At 48.9% G+C, this 20,113-nt stretch overlaps 1 protein-coding gene across 5 annotated transcripts in view; it reads left to right on the top strand.

Annotated features, from left to right (window-relative positions):
* Nucleotides 1-18,946, top strand: part of PRKAG2 (protein kinase AMP-activated non-catalytic subunit gamma 2) — a 318,315-nt gene extending 299,369 nt beyond the window's left edge. For 4 of the 5 annotated variants that reach the window (XM_062192880.1, XM_062192879.1, XM_062192882.1 and 1 more), the window contains 10 exons: nucleotides 156-237; nucleotides 1,633-1,691; nucleotides 3,701-3,746; nucleotides 5,732-5,786; nucleotides 6,836-6,962; nucleotides 9,752-9,917; nucleotides 10,238-10,275; nucleotides 11,538-11,684; nucleotides 14,913-15,006; nucleotides 17,819-18,946. In XM_062192880.1, coding sequence (XP_062048864.1) covers nucleotides 156-237; nucleotides 1,633-1,691; nucleotides 3,701-3,746; nucleotides 5,732-5,786; nucleotides 6,836-6,962; nucleotides 9,752-9,917; nucleotides 10,238-10,275; nucleotides 11,538-11,684; nucleotides 14,913-15,006; nucleotides 17,819-17,850 — 846 coding nt within the window. In that variant the 3' untranslated portion in view covers nucleotides 17,851-18,946. The remainder of the gene's footprint in view (nucleotides 1-155; nucleotides 238-1,632; nucleotides 1,692-3,700; nucleotides 3,747-5,731; nucleotides 5,787-6,835; nucleotides 6,963-9,751; nucleotides 9,918-10,237; nucleotides 10,276-11,537; nucleotides 11,685-14,912; nucleotides 15,007-17,818) is intronic. The other variant, XM_062192881.1, reaches the window with a different exon arrangement.
* Nucleotides 18,947-20,113: the final 1,167 nt, after the last annotated feature.

Genomic DNA, 20,113 nt, shown 5'->3' with positions numbered 1-20,113 from the left:
TAATCAACAGATGGAATTCAGTTATTTTTTGCTTGTCAAACTCACAAAACACATCATTGAAGGGACCTGGTCAGGATTTGAATATCCTAGTTGAAGGTGTTTTTCTTCCTGCCGTGTGGATGCTAAAAGCATGTTTGTCGCCTGTTTCTCTTTAGGTTAAGAAGGCCTTCTTTGCCTTGGTAGCCAATGGTGTTCGAGCAGCACCGCTGTGGGAGAGTAAAAAGCAGCGTTTTGTAGGTAAGCGGGTGGGCGTGGGGAAGAGTGAAGTGGGAAGGCTTCCGCACAGGAGCCTCAGCTTCCGAACAGGCGCTGGTGCACAGGCCGCCCTGGGAAACGCCGAGGCAAATTAAAGGACACTCTTTGTTTTTTTGTTTTTTTGTTTTTTTAATTATTTGATAGGCAGAGTTAGACAGTGAGGGAGAGAGACAGAGAGAAAGGTCTTCCTTCTGTTGGTTCACCCCCCAAATGGCCGCTACTGCTGGAACTACGCCGATCCGAAGCCAGGAGCCAGATGCTTCCTCCTGGTCTCCCACGCGGAAGCACTTGGGCCATCCTCCACTGCACTCCCGGGCCACAGCAGAGAGCTGGACTGGAAGAGGGGCAACCGGGACAGAATCCAGTGCCCTTATGGGATACTGGTGCCACAGGCATAGGATTAACCAAGTGAGCCATGGCGCCGGCCCCAGGACACTCTTAATTTTACCTGCTGGCCCGGGTAGAGCTGATAGCACATTGCAAACACTGTTGTACTTTTCTTGAGCTCCTTTTACTTTGGTTGAACTTGTTTTGGTTCAGCAAATTCTGGGGACCTGTGTGCCTTTAGCAGCCAGTGAGCAGAATCCCTATAGGGCCGCCGTGGTCAGACCTAAGTTAGCCACCCTTGTCCACTGCCAGCCTAGTGTCGTGGCTGTACCACGCATCTACTGGGTAGACACCTTTTTACAGGACAGGCAAAATGTGGTGAACCATTGTTAGATCATTAGAAACCACGTGTAACTTAGGCCTGCTCAAACGCCATCATTTCCTGTCTTACAACTCATAGTAGACTGTGATGGTACTGTCCCTGGGAGTACCTGTCATTTTATTTTGGAGTTAGCTCTTTATGTCTGCCTCCCCTTCTAGGCTGCAAGTTCTTCAGGGAAGGGGTTCAGATCTGTGGATTTTTGTAGTCCTGTACAGCACATGAGTGGTAGGCACTCCCTGAATGGTGACTGTTTGTTTAAAACCATTGTTTTCAGAATGTGTCTCAGGAAACCCAGGTGCCCCCACAAATGTCATGTTTCTAAAGCTTATGGAATACTCTGATACTGTGTCTGGTGTTTAAGTATTTTAGGTGATTTACATGTGGGTGGGATTATTTTTGATATTTTATAATAAGTAAGTTTTCTGTCATTGATTTGCCAAATACTGCGGTGAATTCCGTTGTACATGCTGATTCCTGCTGCATTGGTTTACCTAGCTTCATGTAGGTACTTAGCACACTCATCATAGTTTGGAGTAATAGTTTGAGTGTGTTAAACAGATTTGCTATATTTTACAAGCTTTTGTAGTAAATATTTCAGATTTAATTGTCATTGAAGTTTTTTTTAATATTTTCTTGCTTTATTTTTAATATTTAATTATTTCTTCCAGGAATGCTAACAATTACAGATTTCATAAATATACTACATAGATACTATAAATCACCTATGGTAAGTGGCATCAATCCTTGTTAGTATTTTGTTAATTGGAGCCGTGTGTGTGCGTTTTGTGTGTGTGTGTGTGTGTGTGTGAAGATATTCTGTGGGTACCTTTTCCTTGCTTGATTCAGATTGGTGGTGGTGATGGTTGATTGCCCAGGTACATGTAAAGTGCAGAGAACTTCGCTGTACAACTGCCAGGCCTAGTGAACAGCTAGCTTCACTGTACGTTGTATGTTTGTGCCTGAAGAAAGTATCTTTAGGAAGCACGAAGGGTCACAGCTTCTGTGTTCCTCTTGGAAAATGCTGTGGGGAGCAGGTTTCTGGGTAGTTCATTACGTGATGTTCTGGACGTTTGGCTGACTTCCCTCTGCTTGATCTCAGCAGCACTGTGGGCAGGTTGCAGGGTTGACAGCCTGCATGGGACCTCGAGCGGGAGGCCCTGCCCCCGCCAACTCTCACAAGGTGGTTGACCCAGCAGTGGCCTCGCTCTTGAGATAAGGTGGCCTAGGGCTTTATCTTTGCAGGCCTGTCAGTTTGAGTAGCGCTTAATGCAGTTACCCAGCAGGTTTTTTTTAAGAGTTATTTATTTATTTGAAAGAGTTACACAGAGAGAGGAGAGGCGCAGAGAGAGGTCTTCCATCCGCTGATTCACTCCCCAGATGGGCGCAACGGCCAGAGCTGCGCCGATTTGAAGCTAGAAGCCGGGAGCTCCTTCCAGGTCTCCCACACGGGTGCAGGGGCCCAAGGATTTGAGCCATATTCTACTGCTTTGCCAGGCCATAGCAGAGAGCTGGATCAGAAGTGGAGCAGCCGGAACTTGAACAGGCGCCTATATGGGATGCTGGCACTGCAGGTGGTGGCCTTACCTGCTACACCACAGCGCCAGCCTCACCAAGCAGTTTTAAAACAGGAATTATATCGGGGCTGGTGTTGTGGCACAGTGGTTTAAGTTGCCAGCTGCAACACTGGCATCCCATATTGGAGTGCTGGGTCGAGTCCTAGCTGCTTCACTTCTGATCCAGCTTCCTGCTGATGCACCTGGGAAGGCAGCAGAACGTAGCCAGATGCTGCCTCTGTACAGGAGACCAGGATGAAGTTCCTGGCTCCTGACTTCAGGCTGGCCCAGACGCGGCTGTCATGGCCATTTGGGGAGTGACCCAGCACACAGAAGATCTCTGACTCTCTGCCTTTCAAATAAAGTAAATCTTTTCTAAAAGTCTACTTTGTGGTTTTAAATAAGTAAATTTTAAAGTTGAAGAACTTCAGTTTGGACATCTTTGTGCCGGTTACGAAGAGATTGCTCCTGGCCGAGGGTAGTGGTAGAAGGCCCTGGCACACTGTCCAGCTCTCCTCTTAGACATTGATGGGAAACTGCTCCTTCCCTCCTCCTGTCACTGTGATGGAGTCATTCTTCCTGCTTGGCCATGGGTCTGTTTGTGTACAGGGTGGGAAAGAACAGAATTGTACACCGTGTTTATTTAGCTAGCATTAGTATCTACAAGGTGTCGAGTAAATCCAGTTAATACGTGTTACATGTCATGGTCAGTATGTCCAATAACTAAGTTCCTATGTAAAATACAAAAATGAGTTTCCTCATAAGACATACACTGAGAAGGAAGTTGTACCAAAGACTTTGTAAATATTTTGTGTTTATTTTACATGCCTGATTTCATAAACACTGCCCAGTGGCCGTGAATACCAGCTTCTCTTCCTCACGGTTGTATCCTTGCTTTCAGACTAACACAAAGCAGGATTTTTAAATCTTGATAAAATGAAGCCAGACCCCTCCAACAAATCTCAGCTGTAGTTTAGTAACTCAGAATTGCTGAGAGGCAGTGTACAGCTCGGTTTTTTTTGTAACACTTTAGGACACTTTTTTTCTCTGTATTTCCCCTCATTTTCTAATTATGAACAGAAATGCCATTATGAAAGATGTGTTTTAATTCCTTTTTCCCAGTATTATTTATGCCTGTGTTGTACATGTTCATGTTTGTAAATAAGAGTTTTTCCCATTGCAGGTACAGATATATGAATTAGAGGAGCATAAGATTGAAACTTGGAGGGGTAAGCACTGCCTGCTGTTAAAGATCCTTTAATTTCAGGGGGAAATGCTATGCTTAGTGTGTAAATTATGTTGGAATGTCACAGATCCATTCTCTGCTGGATAATAAAATGTTAATTAAAACATTCTACTTCTTTCTGTATTAATTCTGCAAGTTAGCCCTACGGCTTTAAATCCCATCCACATTTAGAGCCTGCAAGGCCGTGTGTGAGGCTGGGACGAGACAGTGGAGTACACAGGACCCAAGCCCACACTGCTTTTCACTCACACACACACACACACACACACACCACCTCCCCACCCGCATGGAGCCACATTCACTAGGAAGGATTACCTCCGAATTTCACCTATGTATAGGCAGTGCACCAATGGCAGGCCTAACTTCAAACATAAGCAAGCATCTCTTCTTACTGAGACTTAATTATTTCCTTACAAATTATAGAGCAACCTGAGAACAGGTGAACCTTGAACTAGGTGACTTGGACCAGAGCACATGGAAATAACTTCAAGACTGCTTTTTTTGCCCCATTAAAATCCACTCTTTACAGTCCTGGTACCCTTTTCTGTGGTGGAGCCGTTTGTAGACTCCTCATTTCGTGACTGGGAAATTGTTGGTCTGAATGAGACTCATCATGGCGGCTGTGGGGGGGCCTAAGAACAGAGCCTTTCTGAGGACCCAGACAGACTGACCCAGAGGAACCTTAGTAGGGTGTTCAAGGAAAAGCCTGCCTAGAAAAGCAGGGGCGCACACACACGCAGGCTCAGGAAGCTCCAGATTCCACACACACACACACACACACAAAGCTCCAGATTCCCCCCCCCACACACACACAGCTTCAGATCACACACACACACACAGAAAGCTCCAGATCACACACACACACACACACAGAAAGCTCCAGATCTCTCTCACACACACACACACAGAAAGCTCCAGATCACACACACACACACACACAGAGAGCTCCAGATCACACACACACACACAGAAAGCTCCAGATCTCTCTCTCTCACACACACACACACAGAAAGCTCCAGATCACACACACACACACAGAAAGCTCCAGATCTCTCTCTCACACACACACACACACACATACAGGCTCAGAAAGCTCCAGGTTCCAAACCAAGGACTTTTTTTGCAGCTCCCATAATATGCGTGACATGAGCAACCCTGGTTGCTGGCTCTGAAATTGGAGCAGCCTTCACGGCCCTCTAAAAAGCTCTGTGGGCCTTTGTAATTCCGTATGATTGGGAAGTTTCAAGGCCTCATGTTTGATTTGTTATGGCTTTATCAAGGCAAGCTAAACTAACTGGGTGAACATGGAAGCCACACAGCCTTATTATGAAGCGGTTGTGTAACTTAGCACCAGGAGATTCTACTGTACCGGTACTGTGAGGGCTCGGCTTACGTTTCACTGCATCGCGGCACTGCGTGGCGCGGTGTTCGGGAGCAGTAGTGCCAAGGTGGTCTTGAATGCCTTCTCATCAGAAACCTAGTCGACAGCTTTCAAAGAAAATTACTGTATGCTGCAAGGACTCCCAAGATGCAGTGGGCTTTGAGCATTAGTTTGGCAAAATAAAACTTACCAACCTTTAAGAGTAAAGTTTGTCAAATGAAAACTGGTTCTAAGTAACTTCACCAACGCCTCGTTTCCTGAGGACGATGTTAACCTGACAGTGTGCTGGCGGCCTCCGCCGGTGGCCTCCACCAGTGCTGCTCTCTGACCAGATTGTTTGGGGTTTGCTTCTACCGTCAAATTGTGTTTTAGGAATATAATTGTCCTTCAGAGGTAACATCCCAAGAAACACTTTGGAAGTTGGGTAAAATAGCAGTAACTGTAATTAACACAGAAGCTGGGGGTAGATTAAATTATTTTGATTTGGATTTTTAATTGTCATCTATAAGCTGAAAGATTTGAATTTATATAATAATTGCAAACAGCAGATATGTTACTAACTGCATGTTTTCTTTCTACAAATACAGAGCTTTATTTACAAGAAACATTTAAGCCTTTAGTGAATATATCTCCAGATGCAAGGTAAACTTGTGGTTTTTTTCCTTTGAAAACATTCATATCTGTTTGTCTTATCACCACAGTAGGTAGATGGAAACAAACAAACGTGTTCCATCTAGGTGGGGCCAGCCTCCTGATTCCAGACACTGAGCTCAGCACATTAGGGGCCACTGCTGGTCCCGAGGACTGATGGTGGGCTGGGCAGGTGGCCACCCTGAGCAGATGACCTGGAGCAGAACCAGCCTAGGGATCTTGTTAAAATTACAGATTCCTGGGCCCTGCCCCCAACCCTTTCCATCAGAGCAGTGCCCAGGAATACGGGTGTAAGCAGCTCCGCCGGTGCCGGTGATCCTGATCCACACTGATGTTCAGAAACGGCGTCTCTTGGACACGGGGCCCAAGGGCTTGGCAGGTGGGGCTGCTTCTCTGCTGTCTTCCCTCCCGACTGTCGTTTCTGATCCAGGCCATCCGGGATGGCTCTGACACATTTAATCGTTTGATTAAAGGTGTCTTAAAAATTCAAGCCCACACTAGAGAAAAAGTTAAATATTTATTTGTATTATCTTATTTCCAAGTCTCAACGAGAGATACACGCACCCAGCCTTCTTGTTGCCAGCACAGTGGGGCAGGGCCTACTGTATTACATCTGCAGGCTGGGCCAGCCAGGGCCAAAGCAGGAATCACTGCTCCCCGAGTCCAGGGAGCCCTGGCTGCAGCCCTCACCATGGCTGAGATCACCAGTCTGTCGGCTTTCCTAAGGGCTTAGGTTTGGCTTCTTTCAAATAAAACCTCTGAGCACACTAATTTAAAAGACTGCTCTCTAGAGATTGTTAGTTTATACTTGTCTTTCAGATATATTAACAAATTGTAAAAAAAAAAAAAAAAGAAAAAGAAAAAAAACCACGGAAATTTTCCGAGATCTCCCATTTAATTAAGTCTTCCAGAACACTCTTCAGTCGTTCAGCCTTCTGTTGTGATACACAGACAATGACACGCTCCACAGCAGCGGTGGCCCAAAGTTTCCTCACGTTGCTTTTAAAGCCTCCTAACAACTTTGATGGCTTTTCCCACAGCCTCTTCGATGCTGTCTATTCGTTGATCAAAAATAAAATCCACAGATTGCCAGTTATTGACCCAATCAGTGGGAATGCACTTTATATACTTACCCACAAAAGAATCCTCAAGTTCCTCCAGCTTTTTGTAAGTAGTTTTTAGCATTTCTAACGACATAGCTGCTTTTGCTGTAACATGCAAGTAAATTGGCTCCTGTTACTCTTCATAGAAGAAATTGCTAGTTGTGACTTCAGTTTCTTTAACTCACTGCTGTTTGAATTGTACACTCACAAAGTTGATTCCAGTTCAGAAGCAATCACCTTTCAGTGCAAGGACCAGAGCAAGAAAAACTCTTGGAATTTTCTGCTTAAATTCAAGCCCTTTGTCATGTGACATATGAGTGGGAAATGAAGCAGTTTGCAAGGTAGTCTGCTTAAGGACTGGTATACAAGAAAAATGGAGCCAGTGTTTAGAGCAAAAATTATTTTATGATGTGTTTATTGATGTCATGGTTTTAGAAACATGTTCTAAAAATACTGTCCCCAAGATTGTCTTATTACTGAAATAATAGAATAACCCCCAGCACATAACACGTTGGCAAGAGCCTACCATGTTGGTCCGAATTAGGCCCCTATGACGGCTATGATCTGCAGGTTTTCTCAGCCGTTTTTGAAATGAGCCGCTTCCTAACCATGCAAAACGTAGAGCCTCTGTGGTAGACCAGATTGGAAAGGCACAGATGGAACGGGGAGTTTCTGCAAGCGGGCTTTTGTGTCTGCCTTTTAATTACAGGCACTGAAGTTGAGGTTCCAAGTGATCGGTGTAATAGACCCAGTAGGAGGCATTAATGGTTCAAAAGAGGTAATTTGAAGAAGAGTCGTTTTTTTAAAGAATGTGACAGATATTAAAATTCAGCTTCAAATTAGCTTTCCATTTTCGCCTCCACAGCTTCACGGAAGGAACTAAAATAGCTCTGTAGTCTCACCTCCTCTGAGAGGTCGGCTTCCGCCCAGGGAGCAGCCCACGAAGGCCGCTCTTGCTGACAGAAGCACAGGGGCTTAGCACTGAGAGAGGCACCGTTTGTGATCACACCAGTCCTGATTTTCACAGCTTATAGAGCGAATAACACTCTTCGTGGTTAAATAAATGCTAAGAAAATAAGAAGAGTGATTTCTGCCTTCCGCCCCTCCCCCCAAAGAAAAACCCAGAATGCCCAATAAGTGGGCAGCCTAGGAGAAAAGAATGAGCGTTGTATCAGAATTGTTTACCAGACTTTGTGTCTGGAATGCAGCAGCCTTAGCATACGAGGTTTGGCAGGAAGGGAGGGGGCGAGTGAGGGCATGGACTCGTCTCATCTAGAGGAAGAATTTGAAGTCAGCCGTGAGCACTGACGGCCCTGTCCAGCGTTGTCCTCAAAGCAGTTTTCACTGAGAAATCCTTGCTGCTGCCCTATCAGGTTGGTGTTCTCATGAATCCCCTGTATAGGTGGTACCGCTAGTTAGGTTAGGTGACTTTGCCAAGATTCTGTGTCTGGTAAGTGGCAGCGCCAGCATCCAAGTCAAGCCTTCTGGTTCTGCAGCTGCCGTCTTACCATCTAATGCTGGCCCCACTCAGCAGCCCTGGGAGGCAGGCATTTGTATCACCTAGTGCACGCAAAGCGAGGGCCTGGCTCGAAACACGCCAGAGTCACACAGACAGGAAGCGGTAGCTGGCAGACCCTGCCGGCTCTAACTCCCAAGCCAGACCATTGGTGCTCCGCACAAGAGGAAGTAAAAGTTTGAGCCTTTTGCAAAGCTGCTTGAGGTCCTTCTCGTCCATAAAAAGTTGAGGGGGTTGCCCTTGCCTGGTATTGCCTTCCATTTGGGCCAATATGGTAATTAGAATATGCTGCTAGAATATTCCACCACAGGTTTTCAGATAAAAATATAGAATCTAAATAAATACGTTTCAGAGCCTGGTTTTGACTGAGTTATGAGATCACTTCTGAGAAAAGGTAGCATTTCCTTTCAAGACATTGAAAGCCAGACTAAGCCTCCAGTATAGAACAGGGAATTATCCTGTATTGAGATGGACTAGATGACCTAATAGGTCTTTCTTTTTTTTCTCTAAATTTCTAGGATTCTCATGATTTGAATATTGATGAACTCTTTGACTTGAACATTTTGTTTCTTCTAATTGTTCATCTTTTCCTGATAATTATAAGGTACACCAGGAGGATGGAATCGACTATACCCTTTATAAAAGGTGGATTTTGAAACAGTAGACCTTATTTTGTTATAGTCAAACATGATCCTAGATTCTCTCTTCTGACTTATCCCTCCTCCTTTAAAAGAGCCCATGAAAAGGAAAGTTACTTTTTAAAGGTTCCTTTCTAATTGTTCCGTTGGCTTGTTCTTTGTTCCTGGTAGACAGCTATCGGAGTCCTCCGAGGAGAATTCCGGGTCTGGAGGTGGGACGGCGTGAGGGCAGGCCGGGCGGTGCTCAGCAGCCCCACGGGTTGCTGCTGCAGGTCTGGCGACCTGTGTGTTCTTAGTAAATGCTCTGAATGCCGCGGCCAGGGCCAGGAGCTGCAGGTGCATATTCAGGAGGAAGGATTGACTCCCGGCGGCTGGCAGGTCTGATCCTCGCAGACAGACCTGTTGGCTCCCTTCTTCTATCTGCTTTCTCAGTGAGAGGAAAGAAGAGCGTGTTACCATGTTGCTCCTTGGCTGTGTTTACTAAGCAGTTAACTATAAGCAGAGGTATAGCTATGCAAACTGGTTTGAGCAAAAGCTACAATTCTTACGTGTAACTTTCTTGTATTAATTCAGACATCCTGGTAGATTGTTAGAAAAGACTAATTTGCCGGACATAGTTTTTCATTGAACTGGACATTTGAGCATGAAAAGGGTGTGTTTTGGTGCTAGAACATGCGCATTTGTCGTCTTCCTGCCTAGATGTCTGATATGCCAAAGCCTGCCTTCATGAAGCAGAACCTGGACGAGCTGGGAATAGGAACGTACCACAACATTGCCTTCATTTACCCAGACACTCCTATCATCAAAGCCTTGAACATATTTGTGGAGAGAAGGATATCGGCCCTGCCTGTGGTGGACCAGTCAGGTTCGTGTGTCTGACCTTGCCAGTGGGACGGGCGCAGCTCGTGGTCTTGTTGGGGTAGCCCTGCTGTGAAAGGACCAGCACAGCAGCTAACGGGGCAGAGGGAAGGTTTAGAGGTGGCGAATACACGGCTCCAAGGAGCGCTCGGGATGATGAGGATTTTAAACTGTCCAGTTTCCATTAAGATCCAATTCCCTAGCCGTTTAAAAATAGACCAGTCCGTTTGTCAGTGTTGAATCCCTAGTAATCATCCAGTTAAGACTGTTTGAATGAGTTATTTTTTGTCTCTAAGATGTATTTCTAACACGTATTTTCATTTTTAGGAAAAGTTGTAGATATTTATTCCAAATTTGATGTAATTGTAAGTATTTTTAATTTTTTAAAACCTGTTGTCTAGGGTGCATTTTAAAATATACTCATCTCGTCTGTTTTTATGTTTTCTGCTCGTTCCTTCTCTAATAACTGCTAACTGTTCTGAGTATTGGGATCCTATCAGGGAGTTCTGAGGACTCCTCATAGTAATTGTACTGTTAACGTTCTTTGGTTTAGCAGTGAATTGTGAATTAGTAGCATCTTAAAACTGTCCACCTTCCAGCGTGTTTCATCCGTCACCACAACATGTGCGTGTGTTGTAAGCGGTGACGTTTCTGTGTGGAAGTTGCTCTTTATTTTGCCGGCTGGCATGTGCACACATCAGTAGTCGGGTCCCCTGTCGAATTTACCCCATTGCCCACTGACTACGCTACCGCTCCGAAGAAGACAGCACGCATGTTACTAAAGTTACGTATTCAGTAGAGTTCCGTGAGGTCGCATATTTGAGTCCCTCATTTCAACGTGCCAGGGTTGTTGTTGATGCTGTGTCTTTCCATCTGATGCCCTTCCCTCCCCCGCCCCCTTCATTCATGAATGTGCGTCCAGAGAGTTTTACGCTAAGAGCACCGAGGTTCTGATGGCCCCAGACGCGGGCCCGCCTGCCGCCGCAGCGCTGACCTCACAGTCAATACTCTCTTGCGCTGTCTCAGCCCTTCCATCCATCCTCTTCTATTCGTAATAGACACCAAAGACTACGCTCAGTGGGATTCCGGTTGAGTGGGACCCCGTGAATTGATCAGAACCCTGAGAAGCCGTTTGGATCGATAGGACTGTTCCTCTGCCATGGTGACACTGTATCCTCGTGGCCACCCCAGAAGCTCCCCAGAAACAACGTGGTTCCCTGGGGAGCTGGCGGAGAAGCCCATCACTGTGGTTCCCTGGCCCTGTGCACTTGTCACCCTTTACAGACGCTAGTTCACCTCGCCAAAGATTCTACTCCTGCATAGTGTGGAGCATTAGCGTAAGAGTGGGGAAGAGTCCCTGGCAGGATATGCAGTCAGAATGTAACAGCATTGCTTCCTAATTAAGGTACACCTTGTAATGTGGGGGCTTTAATTATGCGCGACACGATGACGAATAACAGTGCTGATGGCGTGTTGTAAGCTGGAAAGAGAACTTTGATGTACAGTACTTCCAAACTCAGACACTGGAGTTTCTAAAAACTTGCCTTAAACTTGCGACTTTTGCTCATCAATTGAGTTGAATGACTTGAAATCAAAGAGTGTGATTTCTTCTGTGGCTTTCTTACAGAATCTTGCTGCTGAAAAAACATACAATAACCTAGATATCACAGTGACCCAGGCCCTGCAGCACCGCTCGCAGTATTTTGAAGGTGTCGTGAAGTGCAATAAGCTGGAAACACTGGAGACCATTGTGGACAGAATAGTCAGAGCCGAGGTGAGGCAGTTTCACAGGTGCCCGCCTGCCACCCTGACCCCACCCCAGTTACCCTGCAAGAACGAAGCGGCGAGTAGTGCCCCGGGAGCTGGGGCTCACTTGAAGGCCCCAGTGAGAGAGCCTCCAAGTTCGGTCAGAAGTCCCGATACCACAGTTGAATCGCATATGCTAGCAAGACAGTTTTATGGATTAAAACATAGGTAGCTGAGGGGCAGGCGTCCGGCCTACCAGCTTGCCACATCAGAGTGCCTGGACTCAGCTCCCAGCTCTGGCTTCTGACCCCAGCTCTCTGCTAACACAGACCTCTAGGAGGCAGCAGCGATGGCTCCAGTCCTTGGGTCCCTGCTCCCCACGGGGGAGACGGTAGGGCTTTGGCCAGGCCCAGCTCTGGGGAGTGGACCAGCAGATGGGAGCACATGCTTGCGCACATGTGCTCGCTCGCTTTCTCTCTCTCTCCCTCCCTCTCTGCCTCTCAGATTGTTGTTTTTCATTTTTAAATGTACTTGAGAAGGCAAAAGTTGTCCCAGGAACTTTAAGTTTAATGGCAGAATTTATTAATTCAAAGTTAAAAGTCTAATACACATCACAAAGTGAATGCTAAATCCATAACATAGAACTTTTTAAGTGGAAGTGCTGATCTCTGCCCACCAGTATCTCCTTCCTGCCTCAGACGCTAGTCAGTGGTGTGGGAGCGCCCCGCCTGCCGAGCCACCCTGGTTGCCCCCTCTCCTGATGGGTCCCCCAGAGCCGTCCCGGCAAAGACTTCGCTTCCCGGGGAGCTTGTTGGGGCAGCCCATCGTGCAGGCTCTGGTGGCACTCGGCACCCGTTACAGATGCTAGTCCACTTCTCCAAAGATTTTCTTCATGTACAACATGGAACATTAGAGGGTAGGAGTCGGGGAAGTCCCTGGAAGGATCTGGAATCAGAATTTGTAAACGTTGCCCTCACTTGCAGCAGTATTTCGAGGTACACATGGCATAACACTGGCGTAAAAGACGAGAGGAGTCATTTCCTGGCCTGTCTCACTCAGCGTGACGTGGATGGGCACGTCCTTCCATTCTCGTTAGACAGGAGTCGGAGGGTCCTCCTGCTTGGCACTCGAGGACGAAAGGGCGCAACTGTTCCTTCTGGAACAACTGCTAATGAGCCCACACTCACTCGCGAGAAGTCGGTTTTGATGATACAAATGCAGAGCACAAGCCCAGAGGCGGAGTACCTGGCTGGTTGGCAGGCTGCTACCGGTGACCTGGACTTGCATGGAGAGTGGTGTGCCGCCTCAAGCGCCAGCGCTCCCGGAGGGCCCCGAAGCCCCTGTTGACAGTGTGGTTGGGGTCCCACTCCCACGGCTCTGCCCGCTTCCCTAGGCCCTCAGCAGGAGGTCCCTCCTACACCAGCACACAGCCTCCATCACTATGTGTTCTCGCAAGGCTCTTAACTGGCTTCCCGTTGTCTTCATGTCCTTGAACCCCTGGGCCTGGTGAAGGTCGTAAGCAGCAATGGGCGAGGCCCCGCCCTCACAGCTATAGGGCAGTGGACGTTGACAGGATGGCGTTCTTTACGACAAGTTTAAATCACGTTACGGGAGGCTGTTTTGTTGGTGTGGAACATCAGCGACCTCTTGCTGGTGACAGAGTCTGCTCCTGCTCGCAGTGTGCTGCTTTGTGTTACCGTACGTGCCTGTGCACAGCAAACAAGACAGAGCTCCCCGCACGGTGCCCACAGGGCAGGGGGTGGGGGTGGAGCGTGCACCTGTGAGGGGGGACTCCCATCGCAGGAAATAGGGACTGGGGACAGCAAGGTGCCCTTAAGCAGTGTCCCCCGAGGTAGATGTCTTGACTCTGTCCTCGTTAGAATTATGTGACCAGATGATTCCTCGCAAGGCCGTCAGAACCAGTTTTTAACGTTAATGGAGCTTGTTGGGAGAACGGTACACAGGATCAGTAATGACTCAGTTTACCTCTGTGACCTAAACATACCACCGACCTGTAGGCCCCTCGGACAAAGAACGTGAGTAAGCGTAGACTCAGCCATGACCCACGAGAGCAGGTTTTTGGCAGTCACTTCTCTCCAGTAGACTTCACTGAGCTCACGGGGTGAGACGATTCTGTTGGACCTTCGGTAGTCAAACGGTGATCAACTTGCCATTTTTGGATGTTTGTTTAGTGTTTATTTGAGAGGCAGAGGGAGAGACAGACGGAGAGAACCATCCACTGGTTCACTCTCCCGATGCCCATAACTGCCAGGGTCAGGAGCCAGGAACTCAGTCCGAGTGTCCCACGTGGTGGCAGGAGCCCACCTGCTGCTTTTGAGGTCTGCTTTAGCAGGAAGCCGGAGTCTGGAGTCGGAGTCGGAGGCAGGAACGGGCAGGCGCTGTGCTGCAGGCCTCCTGACCAGGACTTCACACCTCCCGAAGGCCCGCCCTGAACGTTAACAGTAACAGAGGTGAAGGGTCCTTGTTCCAGCTGTGAACCATTGCTGTAATTTATAATTACAGCTAATAAATGAACTTCTGTCCAGGACATTGAGGAGCCGAACATTTTTAGAGAAAAGTTTGAGAGAAATCTGTGGCTAGGGGGACGATGACTACGTCACTCTTTTTCTTTCTTTTTTTTTTAATCTAAAGCTATGCTGTCAAAAATACCAGCACAGTATCGCTGGAGACAAGATATAAAAGCAGGCTCCTCCCGTCTCCTGTGTCCCTGTTTCGTGCATAGGCAGGGTCTCCGAGGCCAGCAGCTGGCACACGGCAGCCTCAGGCCTGCGTGGGAAGCTGCGAAGTCGGCGGGGCGCGCTGCTCTCGCCTTGCCGGCTGGGGGCGCACCTTGTCACAGGGGCTCCTCAGCACATGTGCCCTGCGTTTGTACAAGACGTTAGAGCAGAAAACCGCAGACGAACAGCATCCATTTCACTTCGGTCTGGTGGGTCCTCCTGAGGACAGCTAAGACATGGGCTTCCTAGAGAGCGGACGCCACGGGAGAGGAACAGTGATCCAAGAGCCCTGCCCTGGGTTGGCTTCAGGGTGCTGAAGTTCAAACCCTCAGCCAGACAGCGCCAGCTCGCTGTTCCTACATACGGTGCAGCCAGTCAGCCCCGCGCTTCCCCACACAGCTCTGCCCTGCTCCCTTCTCCCCCTTGTGGGAGTGCTCATTGTCCCGTGTCCCCCCGAAACCCCATCGTCCCCTCTCCGAGCTGACGTAACCCTCCCCCGCGGCCTGCCTTTCTCCCAGGTCCACCGGCTGGTGGTGGTGAACGACGCGGATAGCATCGTGGGGATCATCTCCCTGTCCGACATCCTGCAGGCCCTCATCCTCACACCAGCAGGTAGAAAGGCGGGGAGGGAGCTGCACAGCCGTGTGCGTGCGTGCATGTGTGTGCGTGCGCGCATCACTCTCTGACCCATTTCCTCCTCCTCTTCTGCTTTGAAGTGCAGTGTCTGTCAGGTGAGAACGGTCTACACAGAGCAGGGTCGCGGTGAAGCAGCCTAAATAATCCAGGACCGGTGCCGTGTTCCTCAGAACCGTCTCCATAGAAAGTTCAGTTCTGCTTTATTCTGAGAGCTACTAACGAGGAAACCCGAAGGGAAGTGTTTTGGGTCCTAATGGTTGAAACCTCCACCTTCCCCTTAAAAACAACTCACAGACGTTAGGAGTAGATAAAACAGCACACGAATAAATCAGCACATTCGCTCCGCTGATGCTCTGTGGAGGTGACGTTAGCGACCGGATGGCCAGCCTGAGGTCCCAGTCAGGAGGAGCAGAGAGGGAGGCAGCACGGGCCCTCCTCTTGTCCCCTGCATTCAGAGGTAGGAGAGGGCTCCGGAGGGGTAAACCAGCAGCCCCCGTCCCCTTCCTCCACTTCTTCCCACGGCTCTGCTCCCCAGCCCCGCCTCTGGCAGGAGCTTGCTCTCTGAACCCTCAGGAGTTACACATTAAGTGATGTGTGCACGCCGGGATAGATTTTCTTTCGTTCAGAAGTGCAGCACACTCAGCTAAGAGCACAGTTCGTCTGTAACCTAAAAACATGCACCCTGAAGGGCCGCCTCCCCGCCCGCCGTCGCTCCCTGCAGGGGGGGGGGGGGGGGAGGGAGGCCAGGGGCCTCCCGTGGAGCAGTGGTCTCACAGGCGCGCCTCGGCTCGCCTGCAGCTGTGTGAAATGTCCATTTGGGATCCACCCCCACTTCTTTGGTCGGGAATGTCTGCTGGGTCAGACTCGCACGCCTGGGGTCCTTTTCAAGTGTCAGTGAGTGTGAGTCTGTTCATCACGTATGTGCAAAACTAAAACCGGAGGCGGTCCCAGTGCCTTTGAGAGGAAGGGTGGATACGGGCGGGCTTGTTCATTCAGTGGACTGCTGTGCTGTGTGTTGAAAATGAACAACACAGCTGTCTTGGGCAGTGGCGGCATCCCACAAACCGCCCCGAGCAAAGGAAGCGCAGCCGTGTCCCAGGATCGCGTTTCTGTGACTCTCCGAGCAGGCGGGAAGAGCCCTGGAGCAGCTCTGCACAGACAGGGAAAGGCCTCTGCCCCAGGCGCCAGCTCATCCCCACGGCCCGGGGCACCAGCTCACCCCCACAGCCCTGGGCACACCAGCTCACCCCCACGGCCCCGGGCACCAGCTCACCCCCACGTGCCCCCCCGCTGGGTGCCTTCAGAGACCCCTTTCCAGGTGCCGCCCCACCAAGGCTCAGGGCCGGACGCACTGCAGCTGTCTGCGGCCCTTTGGGCATGCTCATTGCAGACTCAGAGTAAACCAGGCAAGAGAGTGCCCCCCCCCATGCCTCCTTGCCTTAGAGCGTAAGAATGAGAAGATAGGGTAAGTTGACTTTTCCATCCTGATTGGATATTTTCAAATTCGAAGCCAACACTGCTTCTCCTAGCCCTACCAGTGCAGGGAGGAAGTGTATCTCACAGTTCTGTCTAAAAGACAGGAGTAGCCGACCCGGGATTCCTTGTAACACTGTGTGTTTAACACTCGGGGCTGAGGGAGGTGTCCTGTGCCCCCTGACAACTGTGGGGCAAGCACACCCTGGGAGGAGAAGTAGGGGAATGCCTCCGTCAGGAGCAGCGGGAGCCAGCACCGTTAGCGCAAATCCTGCCTGCCGCGCCCGAGAGCCGGCCGAATGGAGCGGACTCCTTCACCCCATTTAGCCCCAGTTTCTTCAGCCGTAGAAGGAGCTGAGTGACGCTGGCCCATGCCCCTCCAAAGATGCTAGGAGAGGCAACCAAAAGCGGGAATGAAAGCTGTTTGATGTGCGCGGTGAGACATTCGACCCAGGACAGCTCCGCCAGGCTGGTGCTCCTGGGCCAACCAGCAGGAGGCACTTGGAGGCAGCGCCCATGCAGGACTTCCTGTCAGCGGCCAGGGCCACAGTTCCCCGTGGAGGCCATCAGCCCACAGCGACGTGCTGTGTACGCTGCAGAAGGCCGCAAGAGAAGATTTTGAATGTATTCACAATAAAAATAAATAAATAAATGCTTGAGTTAGATAGGCCTGCCTAATGTGCAGTGTATCCATGTATCACAGCATCACCTGGCATCCCGTACGTATGTGCAACTGCGGTGCCAGTTAAACAGACAAGATTGAGCAATGAAGTAAGCCGAAACTCCCAGCGATGCCCTGGAAACAGGAGTTCTGACGAGATGGTGGTCGTTTTTGTAAAGGACACTGACTCTGTTTTTCATAAGGTTCTCAGCCGTCATTCATTGTTAGACTGTCAGGTGCACCTGTGCCCAAGCGGTGTTGGGAGCTACGGTGGTTAGCCTCTCGCTCTGCTAAGGGGTTCCTTCTTTCAGAAGTCCAGTGCCTGGTGAGAAAATAGAGAAAGAGCCCTGGTGAGAACAGCCCGCCCAGACAGTGCTGCCACTGTGTACGCTTTTATAGCTGGGTGTGCACAGGTGACATACTCTGCGCCTGCACTCAGACGTGCACACACAACTGTTTCGTGAAAGGGACACTTTTTTTCCATACTAAGTTTGACAGACATAGAATTACAAGATACCATGCAGATTAAAGCATCGGTAAGGGCCGGTGAGGGGAGGGAGCTAAGGCACGCTGGGCGCAGGTGCAGACCTCCGGTGGAGAGCGCCCTGCTGTCCGCCTGCGCTCTGAAACGCTTTGCTTTCCGTCCACTGACAGGTGCCAAACAAAAGGAGACGGAGACAGAATGAGCCCCGTGAATGCGGACGCCCTCACAGGAGAACTTGAACAGTTTCTGGGTCACGTCTTGCCTCGTGAACACTGGCTGCAATAGGAGAGTAAAACGGCTGAGAATGTATATCAGGGTTTAGCGATGAGTATTTTTTTTCCAGTGATATAAGCATTAAAAATTAAAAAAAAAAAAAAAAGATTTTATGTGCTTGAGGATTCAGGCTCGCATTAGGAGACTGTGCCCAGACGTCCGTCTGAAGGGTTTTAAATGCTGTATATCATTAAAGTGCACTGCGTCCTGAAGTTGTTGTTATTTTTCATTTCAAAGAGTTCACTGGTAGGAGGCAGGTGACGCGACATAAGGTGAGTGTCCGGCACAGTCAGATCCCAGTGCCTTATGTCCGAGCCCGGCGACAAGTCATCGCTGCTGCCCGCCCGCCCCGCCCAGAGCGCCCGGAGCTGAGGCTGAGCTTGAACGTGCGAGCCTCGGAACCTTCGCCCCAAGTCGGCTTGTTCTCATTAGATTTGTTGAAAAGATGTGATTCCAACATAAATAATTACTATCAAACCGCCAGCGACACTTGTAAGTGTTTTGTCCGGAGCTACCGTGTAAACCAGGCTGCTTGGCAACAGCTTTATTTATTTTTACTTCCATGCAATTTTTTACACAGCTTTTGGTGGGCAAATTTCACCACATCCACGAATAAAGTCCTGGTTGTTATTTTACGATGGCGAATTTCCCTTTATTTAAGTTTGGATCAGAAAAGGATATGACTTGTAAAACAACCACTGTTGGGTTTCAAAAGCTGAGGTTTCTAAAAGTGTGGAATCGGGCCGCGGTCAGGAGGCAACCAAGTGCCAGGGAGATGTCTATTTTTTTTCTCGCGTATTGAAATGTAAAATCATGACGTGTGTATGGCTGCTGATGCGATTGTGAATTTTATCGTGGCACATCCAGTACTGTTATGGTTGAAGAGAGACCTTCCTAAATACAAGTGCTCTGAAAATGTTGACACTGTGTGTATGTATATATATATATATATGAGGACAACTGGGTTCTTTTGTTTTTTTGTTTTTTTCAGATTGAAAAACTAAAATAAATCCTACTATCTACCACTTTGTTAAAGAAGTTCTTTAAAATGCCATATAGTTCACAGCACACCCACATCTGATGGCAGAGTGCCTGGTGGAATCCCAGCTATTCCACCTTTCTGATCCAGCTCCCTGCGATGTGCCTGGGGAGGCAGCAGATGATGGCCCAAGCCCTTGGGCCCCTGCCAACCAACAAGGGAGGCACGGATGGAGTTCCTGGCTCCTGGCTTTGACTCAGCCCAGCCTGGTATCGCAGGCATTTGGAGAAAGAACCAGTGCAAGGAAGATTCAATTTTACATTCAGTTTTCCACTTCACTGTTTTCTCCCTGAATAAAGGAGCATATGAATTCTTGTCTCTTTCTTAATTCATAGACTGCATATCTCTCCAGTATTAAAGATGAACATATTTGGGGCCAGTGTTGGGACACTGCGGGCTAAGATAACACTTGGCATGCCCGCATTCTCTGTTGGTGTTAGTCCCATGGCTACTTCTGATCCAGCTCCCTGCTAATGCATCCTGGGAGGCAGATGAGGGCCCAGGTACCTGAGGTCCTGCCACCCACGTGGGAGGCCAGGATGGAGTTCCAGGCTTCAGGTTGCTGGCTTCCGTCTGGGGCAGCCCCAGCGGGCATTGCAGAGTGAACCAGTGGATGGCAGATCTGTCTGTCCCTCCCTCCCTATCGCTCTGCCTTTAAACACTAAAAACTAACATTGAAACCCGCCACACAGACTTTCTGGTGCTCTCCATTTTTGTATTTGCTGTAAGAAGTAGGCGAGAAAGGGTATATGCACAGCAGTGATTGTCATTGAAACTGATGACAGTATTTGGAGAAAAAGGAAAAGTCGCAGAGCTGCTAACAGCACAATTCTGAAACTCCAGGGCCTCCCGGCCTCTCCCTGCCCCATTCTGTCACATGGCCATGAGTTCCCAGGCCACTCATAAGGACTCTGCACAAAATTCATAGGAAATCCATGTCATGGGGAAAAAAACATGGATTTTAACATATTTTTGAACCAAAATAAACATCTCAATTCTGTTTTCTGTGAGCTTGTCGAAGCCCCTTGTGTGGATGGCAGTGACTGTATACAGGTTAAGGCATGGCCTGTATCTTTGCCCCAGGTAACACTTTGGGGCCACAGAGAGATGTACTAGTTTTGTTTTTTTTTTTTTTTAAATTGGGTTTTTTGTT

This window comes from Lepus europaeus, chromosome 5 (assembly GCF_033115175.1).
Source record: "Lepus europaeus isolate LE1 chromosome 5, mLepTim1.pri, whole genome shotgun sequence".
In the NCBI taxonomy this organism is placed as follows: domain Eukaryota; kingdom Metazoa; phylum Chordata; class Mammalia; order Lagomorpha; family Leporidae; genus Lepus; species Lepus europaeus.
This window is presented reverse-complemented; position numbering and strand designations above follow the sequence as displayed.